This window comes from Dipodomys ordii, unplaced genomic scaffold, assembly GCF_000151885.1.
Source record: "Dipodomys ordii isolate 6190 unplaced genomic scaffold, Dord_2.0 Scaffold56, whole genome shotgun sequence".
Taxonomy (NCBI): domain Eukaryota; kingdom Metazoa; phylum Chordata; class Mammalia; order Rodentia; family Heteromyidae; genus Dipodomys; species Dipodomys ordii.
The window spans coordinates 8,762,279-8,775,433 of record NW_012267272.1 but is presented as its reverse complement, the minus strand read 5'-3'; the positions used below and the strand labels follow the sequence as shown (position 1 = coordinate 8,775,433).

The 13,155-nt window shown below is 41.6% G+C and overlaps 1 protein-coding gene across 2 annotated transcripts in view; it reads right to left on the bottom strand.

Annotated features, from left to right (window-relative positions):
• Window positions 1-1,294: 1,294 nt before the first annotated feature.
• Window positions 1,295-13,155, bottom strand: part of LOC105989516 (anionic trypsin-2-like) — a 15,253-nt gene continuing 3,392 nt past the window's right edge. The window contains exons 1-5 of one of the 2 annotated variants that reach the window (XM_013021602.1): window positions 4,488-4,527; window positions 3,430-3,589; window positions 2,234-2,487; window positions 1,706-1,842; window positions 1,295-1,461 (exon numbers count right to left, since the gene is read on the bottom strand). In XM_013021602.1, coding sequence (XP_012877056.1) covers window positions 1,312-1,461; window positions 1,706-1,842; window positions 2,234-2,487; window positions 3,430-3,589; window positions 4,488-4,527 — 741 coding nt within the window. In that variant the 3' untranslated portion in view covers window positions 1,295-1,311. Of the gene's footprint in view, window positions 1,462-1,705; window positions 1,843-2,233; window positions 2,488-3,429; window positions 3,590-4,487; window positions 4,528-13,155 lie in introns of those variants that run through there. The other variant, XM_013021603.1, reaches the window with a different exon arrangement.

Below are 13,155 nucleotides of genomic sequence, written 5' to 3'. Positions count from 1 at the left end.
TTAACTATTTTCATGTGTTTCTTTGTTCCTTATGCTGGACTAGTAACAGGAGAAAGTCAAGAGTGCATAGAGCCAATTGTAAGCATTCCCAGCTGGCAACACCTAGGTCTGAGAAGAACTCAAAATTCTAGGAGAAAGCATTGATTGTGCTTTTATTTCCTCTGTGTTCTCTTATGGATGCACTCAGAATGGTGCCAGAGCCTCAGGACTAGATATCTTTCCCCTCCCCAAATGTCAGGGCTTGTGGGAATGAGCTACAGAAATAATGTAGACTTGAAGCCTTTCACATAAAGTGGCAGCACCATAACATATTGCATATAATCCTTCACCTGCAATTCTGGTATTCTGCACAGTTCTCGGAGACATCATGGCGTGTAATCATTCATTCTTCTTCTTCTACCAGTTCCTCAGTTGGTGGTCCTAAATGGAAGAGGACCATTGTCCTTTCAGATTCCCAGCATGGCCTCCCAATAAAGGGAGCTCTCAGAGTTTTGTCTTTGCCCCACTGAGCCTGGCTGTCTAGGCCATATCCTGATCTCAATATGGGTTTGCTGAGCTGGATGAATACAGACAGGTTCATATCATGACTTCAGACTCTAAAGCAGTCAGCTCAGACCAGACTTTCTTGGGGGGGGAGCTCTATATTATTGCACCACCCAATTCCAATTGTGAAGAAGAGAGAGCTTGCAATGTGATTCCAGGTCTCCTGTATGTCTAGTCTGCACTTGGGCATGGTGCTAAGGTCTGTACTATAAATTGACATGCTAAATTTTTCTTTCTTTGGTCTCTACTCCAATAGTCTTCAGTATTAAAATCCCAAGGCCAGTGCTCAGCATTCATTTTCCATCCTTGGCTCTTTAAAGACTCATGAACTTTTATAAGTCTCTGACTGTTCACAGCTAATCTCTTTATTTTTCACCATTTGCAAAAGGTCCATGTTCTCCTTTTCTAGCCCCAGAGAAGACTGAGTGCTGGGGATTTCTAAGATAATATCTTGTACTCTCCCTCCAATTTTCCTTATCTGAGTCACATTAAGCAACCAAAAGACATCTATAAAGATATCACATTCATGAAATAAAACCTTCTTGACAGAAGAGATCTTTGTCCTCTATTATTATTTTTGGATACCATCTCTCCATCTGCTCATAGAGGACATATTTTGGGAACTAAAGTGTCTCCTCTCATCTCTCACCACCAGAACTCATTCAGGATGTTTCCTGGGCAAAGGGATTGGACAGAAAAGGCACAGACACCGACAGTGAGGACAGGTTTGTTTTATTGGCATAGTGATTGCAGAGGGCTGGAGGGTTTTCAGTTGGCAGCTATGGTGGCCTGGATCCAGTCCACGTAGTTGCACACTCTGGTGTACACTCCAGGATTGTCCTTCAGGGCACAGCCATAGCCCCAGGAGACGATTCCCTGGAGCTCTCCATTGCACACCACAGGGCCACCAGAGTCACCCTGGGGAGGGAGAATAAGTTGCATGAGAACATGAAGAGTAATAGAGCAACTTACACTCAGAACTTAATACCTCATCCTGGTCTAGCTTATAGCTCTCGCATGGAGGCCCATTCTGTGCTCTTACTATGAAGAGGACATGCAGTCAAATGGGCCTTGCTCACTTGTCAATGGAGTCCTGCATGGCGCTGTAGCCATTCAGCATTGCAGAGGGAGGGGCTGAGTATGGTCGAAGGGACTGAGTCACCTGGCAGGAGTCCTTGCCTCCCTCGATGAAGCCAGCACACACCATGTTCTTGGTGACCTTCCCAGGGTAGGCGGCTTCACACACACTCTGGCTCAGCAGGGGGGCATCCAGGCACTGCAGCTCATCTGGGTTGTTCACTTCGAAGGACACATGATAAGAAGAAAATGAAAAAGGAGAAATGCCACAATGTCAGACAGGCCTGGGAGTAGTCCTCCATTTGAATGTGGTGGAGAGTTACTGAGAACTCCAGGATCTGAAGCATCACCTTAGTTTATGTTACGAGAGTGACAATAACTGTTCCTTATTTCAAGAATTAATAGTAGCACCTGTCTATATGAGATTTATACACAGTGTAGTGGTGAAACCCCTTGGGATTGCATGTCTCTCAGGTGCCCAAGGAGCCTTGGGTGTAACAGGCCTTGCAATCTATTTGTAGACTGGAATCAAATAGGTTCCAAGTTAGAGACATGCTAGGTTCTGGAAGATATGAGGAGAGACGCATGCGGACACGTGAAGGGCTGTGCTCACCACCAAAGCTCAGGGTGTTGCCCCAGCCAGAGATGAGGCACTGGGTGCCAGCAGGAGCACAGGAGGTGGGCAGAGCCACAGGGGCCACTTGGGAGTTGAGGGACACTGGGGAGGACAGCTTGATGAGCATGATGTCATTGTCCAGGTTCCTTGAGTTGTATCCAGGGTGGCGGATGGCCTTGGCAGCCCTGACAATCTGCTCACTTCCCTCTTGGACGTTGATGTTATGTTCTCCCAGTCTCACCTGGATGCGGCTGTGGGGAAAAGGAAGCATGGTGGAGCCCATTCTCTATTTCCCTGGACACCCTGGGTTCATTGGCCTGCAATGTTTCCCAGGCCTCCTCCTAGGAGCAGCACATGGCTGTTGAGTGAGTGCTGGTCTGCTCGTGTGAGTGACAGGTGTGTTCTGCCTCAGAAGTTAGTAGATGGGAAGGGATGAAGTCACGGGCTACAATTGGAGACAGATTTCAAACTACTGGTGCACAAGCTTTCTCATCCATCTAGGGCTCTATACAGAAAACAGGGAATTAGGATTTCCAGGTGTCTCTGAACCTTTCCTAAATCACTATGGTACAAATGGCTCTTGTGAATCTTATTCCTTGGGCATCAAGGTGTGCCCTTGGGACCTTCAGTCACAACATTCTCTGGATCTTATTTAGTACTCAGTTCTCAGTCACTACAAATGAATAAGTGCATGACAGTGGAAGGCAAACTTCCCAGAGACCTGTTGTGTTCACAAAGCTCCTGCTTGGGCAGCCAATTTGAGAAGTCTTGTTGCAGACAATGATTCTCAGCCCCACCTTGCCCAGTGGCAAGAGCAGAAGGAGAAAACCTTTAACGCTCACACGTATTTAGCCTTAAGCTTCATAATTTGGACTGTGTTTCCTGCATAGATAACTCAAGTTCTTTATCATACTGGCATATTTTCCTTGCTGGAGTCCTGACTGGTTCTTCTTGCACCACATTGCTTTGCTGCATTTGTGACCAGCATCCCTTATGTGTTCATTTGCATTGTGGGAAGCTTCCTAGTCCATGTCCCTTCTCACACCTACCTTGTGAAATCAGTTGGTGTCATTACCTTTTTTCCTCTATATCACCTCACACACCCATCTGAGCCCTGCAGCCCTTACTTGGAAGGACTCATACCCTTGCAGGAACCAGACTGTGGGTTTAGCCATGTGTTGTCTGGTACTTACGACTTGTAGCAGTGGGCTGCGGACACCACCCACTGGTCATTGATGAGGGAGCCACCGCAGAAGTGGTAGCCAGAGTTCAGGGACACCTGGTAGGGCACGGTGTTGGGGGCACAGGTGTAGCCCCCGACGATCTTGTCATCGTCATCAAGAGGAAAAGCAGCTAGAGTGGAGATGGGAAAGAGGAGTCACTTTAGCTGTATGATGAGAGTGGAGCCAAAGACCTGTGCCTGCTTCCTTCCTAGTGCTTCCAAAGACTCTAAGTGTTGGGCTCACAGGATCTAGTGGTTCAAAATGTCTGTCATCAAGACAGCAAAAGGACAGAATTCTCTTCTGCAACTGCAAGATGAGGACACAGGTGCATCTGGAGAAGCCAGGCAGTAGGGTGCACTGAGAATTTGGTTATCTTGAACACTGACTGGTCTTCCATAGTGTTTTTCATTTGTCTACTGCTGTGACTGTTCATTTCCCATGAGTAGCAGAATGCCTGGGTGTTGCTAGGAACATGTTCTGGCTATATAGACCTGACTGCATCTAGCTTCTCCCAACCTTCAAATCTTTATAGTCAGGATCAACAAATTGTAGCCCCAGAGACCTTAGGAAGCTTGTCTGTTAGCTAAGACAACAATGAGGTCTACCTATCTTAAGGTTATGGATGAATTTGAACCAGATATATATGTTGGAGCCTGTCCACATGATTTCATAATTTCAAGGGTGTAAAGACACCAAAATTTGATATTCAATCTCTGTTCATGATTTTGATGTTACAAAAATTTATGTTGTAGCAGTAACAGAGCTGATGGGACCCAAACACCGACCAACTGATGTATGTCACAGACAACTTCCACCTGACCTAGCTTTGCAATCACTATGATCAGAGCTCTGAATCAGATGAGTGATGGGAGTGGAGGTGACCTCAGATAGAAGGTTAGAGAGAAGCAGCCTAGAGCTATGAAGAAGGGAGGGTAGAGCTTGTAGGGAGAATGGGTCCAGCAATACCAAGAAAACACATGTTCTCCTGGTGCAGGCAAGACAGAGTCCAAACAATGGATGGAACTCACCAGCAGCTCCCACAAGGACCAGGATCAGGAGTGCACTCATTGTGACAGAAGGGTAACTGCACAGTGACCCACACCTGTCTTTATACTCCCAGGGTGGAGAGAAGGGACCCAAGCCACACCCTCAAAAATCACATCTGCATCTTTACCCACTACCTCACCTGTGATATATTTGGTTAGTCTTTGGATTGGTGACATAAATGTGATAAGGGAACTTATCTCTTGAGTACATAGGAGAATGGTAGTTTTTCTTCCTTTCTTCCTTCCTTCCTTCCTTTCCTTCTTTCTTTCTTTGTTTTGTTGGAGTCTTTGATGAGGATACTAGGGAAATTAGAATTGTAGCTCTCTCCTGTACATCTGGTGTTTACTAGGCAAGATGATAAGAAATTAGAGCAGAGAGAATGTGGTGGATGTTTATGTTCAATGAACTCCTGGTATGTTATATCATTTATTTTCAGAAAGCTCTTCTTATGTATAGCAGGTTTGTATATATGGAGTCCTGGAACCACAAATATTAGAAAGAAATATAAAGTCTCTTTTCAGTAATCTTAGAGTCCCTCTTTGCAGTCTACAAATGATTTTATTCTGGTCTTTGTTGATGTGACTTACAAAACCAATAGACAAGAAGGGGTCTGAGGTTCTTTAGGCATCTTGATTTGTGGTTTCTCTGGCTCTCCTTTTCACTAAGGTTTAGGATGTCCATTGCTTTTTAGGAGAGGAGGTAAAATTTAATCAGCACAGGATTCAATAAGCCAGGCCCATAGAAGAGTAGTTTTATGCACTGATTCTTCCTCAAAGTCATGATGATCTCATTTCCTATTGGGCCATGCTGATCAGGGTGCTCTTTAATAATAAGCATTATGGTTGGCCTGGAAATCTGCTGTGAAGATACAGAATACTGTCTTCCCTGGTAAGAGTGGAGAGCTTTAGCTTGCATTATATGACCTATATTGAATAATAGGAAAGATTTGTCCAATAGCCCATTGCTTTTTTAATATCTATTTTTTATTGTAAAGACACTGCACAGAGGGGTTTCAGTTACATGAGTAAGTAATGAATACATTTCCTATTGAGCATTGTTATCCCTTCCTTTGTTTTTCCCCTACCATGCCTTCCATCCCCATCTCCCCAACTCTTGTGTCCCTCCTCTCCTGCTTCACCATGCCCAAAGTTATAAAGTTGGTTCTCAACATAGTGTCTTGTATGTCTCATTGTTACAATGGGTCAACCTTTATCCCTGTTTAAGCATTTTGTTTTTTCCTTCCTCTCCCTAAATTAGAAAAAATGTATATACAAGATACAGGGCACTGGAATCAAGTACAGTTAACACATGGGTTATAAAATGGGGGAGGACAAAAAAATCACATAGTACATTATAAATACATTAAAAACCATAGCAAGAAAGAAAAAAAACCATTAGTGTACCTATCTTGGTGCTCATTTAGCTTAACATCATCTTATATGGTCATATGTACATAGTTTTTGACCTTTTCTGCTGTCCTAGACTTATTGCAAAAAAGGGAAACCATGGCCTGTTGCTTTTTTTTTTTTTTTTTTTTGGTCAGTTGTGGAGCTTGAACTCTAGGCTTGGCCGCTATCCCTGCACTCCTCAGCTCAAGGCAAGCATTCTACCACTTGAGCCACAGTGCCACTTCCAGTTTTCTAGTGGTTTTATTGGAGCTAAGAGTCACATGGACTTTCCTGCCTGTGCTGACTTCGAACCGTGATCCTCAGGTCTCAGCCTCCTGAGTAGCTAGGATTACAGGCATGAGCCACTGGCGCCGGGCAGCCCATTGCTTTTTGATGAAAGGATCAATGGTAGGTAGGTAGACAGATTAGCATTTTAGTAACAGGAAGATAGTGCGGATAATAACAAAGTATGGTGCAATCTGGAATTTTCTGTTTTATATGGAGGAAGGCTATTATATTATACCAGGCTTAGTTCTGGGCGAGTCTTCCTGCCAAAAATGGAAAGTTGACCCTGCTATCGCTAACAAGACTCAATCCTAAACTTAATGTGTCATAAACTAGTTAGAGAGCCTCAGTTTTAATTTTGTAGTCACTGATGAATTCTCCAAGCCCGTTGCTGCATTGACTAACAGGTATGAACAGAGTTCATATATAATATTCCACAATGTAGTAAAGATGGAAATCTTCTGGATAGTGTTGACTAAAGTAGGACCATCTCATCTCCAACTTTAGTCATAAATTGGAGAAGGAGAGCAGTCTGGAGGATGGAGGAAATAGAATGAAAACGCTCTGGTGCAGTGCTAATGTGATGTTGTCTCTCAGAGCAGCTTCTGACCAAATGCTTGGTGTATCTTGACCTCCTTGTGCATACCAGAGATCCCTGCTCAGTGATCTCAGCTGCGGACCCTGAACTCCCTCTGACAGGCTCATGTGTAAGCCGGAGTACACTGTTCATACCTGACAGATATTTGAATTATCATACCAGTTCTCATGTGTATTGAGCTTCACCAGGTGAACTCTTTATAAATATACTCATTGTATACTTTCAGAGACCATTTTTTTTCTACCATAGAAGGAGATATAGTGAAACACTAAAAAAAACCTTACTGTTTCTCACTAGATAGCTTAATGTCAGATGGTTAAATTCCGGATGGCTATAGGAAGTCATGGAATGTGTTGTGAGGTGAGACTTTTGCCATCTGCCAGAGGTCACCAGAAGGCAAATTATACATACAGATTCCACTTGACATTTGCCTTTTGTTCAAAAATTTAATGTTGAGTTAATATGTCACTTAACACCTTGTGTCAGCACCTAAACTTTCCATGATCTCTAATCAAGAAAGGCCAAAGCACACTTTTCTATGTTCAAAAGTAGCTGGTAGTGTGTGAGCAAAGTGGTTTGTGGTGTCTGGTTAGGAGGTGATATTCTTCTGTTGCTTAAGTTGATCCTGTGCCATTTCTTTGCTGTAGGGTATTCATGCGATCGCCGCTTTGCAGCTTATGGAGAGACTTGCTTTAGCATCTGTCCTAGATACACTAGACATATGTCTCAAAGTGCATTCTTGGTCAATGGGAATTAGTTCTTATGAAAAATGGGAACTTGACATTGGTCTATTTTGCTTTCACCTCATCTGTAAAGGAATATGCAAGGAAATGAGCATTATGATTGTTTATTTACTCTATTCCTTATTTATCTTTCATATCTTTGTTTTTGTGTCAGTATTAGGACTTGAAATTATGGCTACCATTTGAGCCACAACCCCTTTTCTAGCATTTTGGTGGTTCTTGGAAATATTCTCACAGATTTTTCTGCCTAGTATGGCACTGAATAATGATCCTCCAATCTAAGTCTACTGAGTAGCTGGGATTCCAGGGGTTAACCAACAACTCTCAGAAGAAATGGAAGTCAGTCTTTTCTGTTTGTCCTGCCCTTACTTAGATCACCTTTATTTAAGGTGGCATGAATGAGCTTACAGGCTGGTACAGTAGTTATTATGATCTGAGAACACCCTCTCTACACTTAGATGAATGGGTGATTCTGGTCAGCTATTCCAATTCGAATTTTATCCAATATGGGGCATGGTTTATTTCCAAGCTAGTATCCTTTCAATGTTTATTTAAGCTACACTTCAGTGTCCCATTTGCTCCTTGGCATTTTCTAACTGTTTAAATTAAGGCAACAGAGACTAATTTTCTGGTGTTTGTTCACCACCACTTTACCTTTCATGAGACCACGTCTTCTTCTTTTCATTGCACTGGCATAAATATCAGTGGTGTTGACTATGTTGTCAATGATCAGATTGCTCATTCATGGTGAAATAACTTTCTCACTTCTATTCAGATATGAGTTGTTATTTTTTCCTTTCTTATGTTCCTCTGTTTTGCTTCTTTTTTGTTATCATGTTCATGTTCATTAATTTTAACTTCAATGCCTATGCCCTTATCTTCTCAAGTTATTGGTGGTATAGTAGTCATGTACCAGTTGACTTAAATTTTGTTCCAATTGCATTTCCACATCTTCTGTGCCTTGATATTGTCACCCTATAATGTTTCAATTTTTCTTCTCTTAGGAGTACTAAGGAATGAGATTTCAAGAGGAGGCTGCTCCCTTAATGATTTCTATGTAAAACTAGAAAATATATCCACGCCAATGAATGCACCAGTCACAACATACAACAAAAGTACTACAAACAAAACAAAATAAAACAAGGCAACATGACTCTTGGTCCGTTCATCCAAAGTTACTGAAATAATGAAAATACAGAACAAATGTTTTGTTCTGTATTTAAATACATGCTAAAATAATTAATGATATGAAAGATGATTCGTATCTAAAGAACAATTAAGTATTTAAGTCCATTAAAATATGGATGAGAGATCAGCAGCTTGATTTTAGAAAACAGTATTTGATGAGACAATTCTGAAATTCTTGGAAATAAAAAAGACAAATATCAATTAAAAACTCAATGGAAAATAACACCAACAAATTAGATCTGGCAAAAGAAAAAACTATATAACAGATTGTAACCAAGTTGGAAAATCATCACATATGAATGGCAATGAAAAATACAATCATGATACCAGGAGAATTATTAACTCAATATGATCTCTACTTTTCCAAATAGGAAATTCCTAAAAATATGATGTAAAATTTTCCCTTTGAGGATCTACAATGTGATCAGATGCTCTTTTAGATGCCACCTGCCACAAATCCCACGAACACTTCACTGTATTTTCCAGCTCTTTCTATAGTCTTGAAGCTATTCCTACATTGTTTTAGATTTGGACAAGAAGGAATTCTTCTGAGCCAAGCCCTTGTGCTGTAGCGAGAATATTTGTCTTCTTCATATTAAAACCTTTATGAAAAGTAATTTTGGATCCTTAATACAAGGGAAACTTTGTGGGGTTAGACATATGAGCACTCTGAACTTAGGTAAGAGTTACCTAACCATTAGATGGTGCAGAGTACAGAGCTGAGTGCTGTGACCAGTTGGAAAAGATGACGCAACCATCTTCATCATCGAACCAGAGGTTATACTGTGATCCCCATTTAAAAAAATTCACAGCATCATTTTATCTGTCCTCTAGACAGCATGCCAACTCCTATGAAGTTGTTGTAATTTGAGGAGAGTTTTTCGCACTTTGCTCAGCATTTTCTAGAATACTCACTCCTTTCCTTTTCATAGAATCATACCCAAACAAGCAACTATGATAACAACAACTCCTATAACTCAAACTGATTTTCTGTCTAACAGGGCAGTGAATTGTGAAGACAATTGTGTAAGTTCATTATTTTTTTGGGTCATGGGGCTTGAATTCTGGGCCTAGGTCTGTCCCTCAGCTCTTCAGCACAAGGCTAGTGCTCTAGCACTTGAGCCACAGCACCACTTCTAGTTTTCTGGTGGTTTATTGGGAGATCAAAGTCTCACAGACTTTCCTGTTTGGGCTGGCTTTGAACCTCATTCCTCAGATCTCAGCCTCCTGAGTAGCTAGGAATACAGGCATGAGCCACCAGCGCCTGGCAAATGTGTATGTTCTTAACCATAGCAAATTAGATCTTCTCTCTATGACCATTTGGCTATGCTGCCTTTGGAGACAGCACAGACTGTGACATATGCACCTTTTGCTTCTTTCCTTTGTATTGCCCTTCTAGTGACCCAAGGATGCCAGCAGTCATGTTCTCAGAACAGCAGATTTCCATGTACTCTATTTCTTCCTCTGTGAACTCCTACCAGAGCATTGACACTGGATCTTCTGCCTTGGGCCTCTGTGATATTCTGTGATGTCAGCTAAATTTGAGGGATGAAGAAGCTGTACATAGCAAGTACGTTCTACCATTTATACACTTGCACCCATATACTGGTCTGAAACATAGTTCTACAATGTAACAGATGTCAGCTACTCTTACTTTTTCCTCCTGAAATAACTTTCCAAATTGATGATCTTCACTGATGTAAAGCAATCTTTGTAACCTTTTATATTTCAGCCTGGATTCCTAGTGCATGGAGCCCTCTTTGGTTTTCTATTCTAAATTTTCCATATAATCACCCTCTTCTAAAAACCCTGCAGACATTTTATTATTGCAGGTCCCAAGAGAGAGGGAGAGGGAGAGAGAGAGAGAGAGAGAGAGAGAGAGAGAGAAAGAAAGAAACAGAGAGAAAGAGAGAGACAGAGAGAGACAGAAACAGAGAGAGAAAGAGAGAGAAATATAGGTACCTCTGACTCCAAAAGATGAAGGATCTGACAAGATCATTGTTAGGTTCTTTTTGGACTGCACACTGGTGCTGTATATTGGGAGAAGAGGCGACAACCCCAGTGCAGTTCACTGCTGAGATTGCAGGTCGCTGTCTTGTTAGGCTGCACTTCTGCATGATGCAAAGCTTGTGTTTTGTAGGTTCCTTCCTTTCTTGTCAGTCTCACTTTCCCTCTGCCCAGACAATACTCCTTGCTTGTTCCTGTTGGTACAAAAGTGTGCTTTCTTACCCTCCACCTGGCACTTCAAATCCTCTGTGGTATCTCAGATCTCTATGTGTCTCTGGTCTTTCATTGTCCTATCAGTTCACACCCTTTCTGAGACAAGTAGTTGGTATTATAAATACTGTTTTCCATTCTTTGACACTTCATAAGATAATCCAAGATATTTGGGAGACAATTCAGGGGAGTTGCAGTTGCACTAGAGCTGGAGCAAAAGTTCGCAAGTCCCAACATCAATCACCAAAGTGAAACTTTGTGTGGTGGTTCATGACTGTCATCTGAGCTGAGAAGGAAGCATGAATAGGAAGATCAAGGACCAGGCCAACCCTGATCCAGTTGAAAAGGGACAAAAACTGAAAGGGTTTATATTTATTGCTGTTGTTTTTAATGTACTTATAATGTACTATGTGGTTTTTTTGTTTATTTCATATGTTCTTTCATATTGGTATAACACCTATTGTCACTGTATTTAATTCCATTACATTGCATCTTGTATATATATTTTTCTAATTTGGGGAGGGTAAGTGAAATAACAAAATGCTGAAACAAGGATACAGACTGATCCATTGTAACAATGAGATGTGCAACCAACTCTACAACTTCGGGGGTGGAGGGGAAGGAGGAATGGGGAGGTTGGAAAGGAAGGGATGGCTGGGGAAAACAGAGGACAAGGTAACAATGCTCAAGTGAAATGTACTCATTACCTTACTCATATAACTGTAATAATGTACAGTATCTTTACAATAAAAAAGCTGTTTTATTCCCAAAAAAACCCTAAAGAGTTGATGGATTACATAGTACTGCTCCTATCCTAAGTGCAAGGTCCTGAGTATAAATTAAAATACTTCCAAAAATAAAAAATTAGGGAAGAAAGTAAGAGTAATGAGTATAGGCATTATAGCCTATGCCTATAAGTGCAAGTACTGAATTATGTGAAATAAATTGTTTTACTAATAGTTCTTTTCTTATATGCCTGTTAGAGAGAGTATGGATTTTTAACTATTTTCAGTGTTTTTTTGCTCCTCATGCTAGACTAGAAAGAAGAGAAAGTTGAGAGTGCATAGAGAGTCAGTTGTAAGCTTTCCTAGCAGGCCAGCACCTAGGACCAAGAAGAACTCAAGATTTGTGCCAGAAAACATCAATTGTGGTTGTATTTCCTCTGTGTCCTCTTATGGATGCACTCAGAATGGGGCCAGAGCCTCAGGACTAGATATCTGTCCCCTCTAAAAATGTCAGGGCTTGTGGGAATGAACTATAGAAATACTGTGGACTTGAAGCCTTTAACATAAAGTGGCAGCACCATAATATATTGCATATAATCATTCACCAGAAATGTTGGTATTCTGCACAGTTGTTGGAGACATCGTGGCTTGGAATCATTCATTCCTCTTCCACTGGTTCCCCAGTTTGTGACCCTAATTGGAAGAGGGCCACTGCACTGTCCTTTCAGATTTCCAGCATGGCCTCCCAGCACAGGGAGCTCTCAGGGATTTTGTCTTGGCTTCTACTAAGTCTGACTGTCTGGGCCATGTCCTGCTTTCAATATGTCTTTGCTGGACTGGATGACTAGACATAGGATAATGTCATGAACTCAGACTCTAAAGAAGTCAGCTCAGACAAGACTTTCTTTGGGTGTCTCTATAATAATGGAGCGCCCAATTCCAGTTGTGAAGAAGAGATAACTTTGTCAGAGTCAGCTTGCAATGTGGTTCCAGGTCTCCTGTATGTCTAGTCTGCAATTGGGCATGATGCTAAGGTCTGTGTTACAACTTGAGTTTCTGAATATCTCCATTTTTGTTCTCTACTCAAGCAGTCTTTATTGCTGCAATCCTGTGATCAATGCTGGAGAATGCAGTTTCCCTCTGTGATTCCAGAAAGTGCTTGAACCCTTATAAGTCTCTGACAGTTCACAGCTAACCTCCCTAATTTTCACCATCTGCAAAGGGTTGCTGCTCTCCTGATTCTACCCCCAGAAAAGACAGTGAGTGCTGGGGATTTCTAACATATCAGCTTGTAGTCTCCCTCCAAATTTCCTTTTCTGAGTCAAATTAAGCAGCCAGAAGATATTTACAGAGATATCACATTCATGAAATAAATCCTTCTTGATAGAACCGATCTTTGTCCTCTCTTATTATTTTTAGCTACCATCTCTCCATCTGGTCCTAGAGTACATATTTTGGGAGCTAAATGTCTCCTCTCATCTCTCACCATGAGAACTCATTCAGGA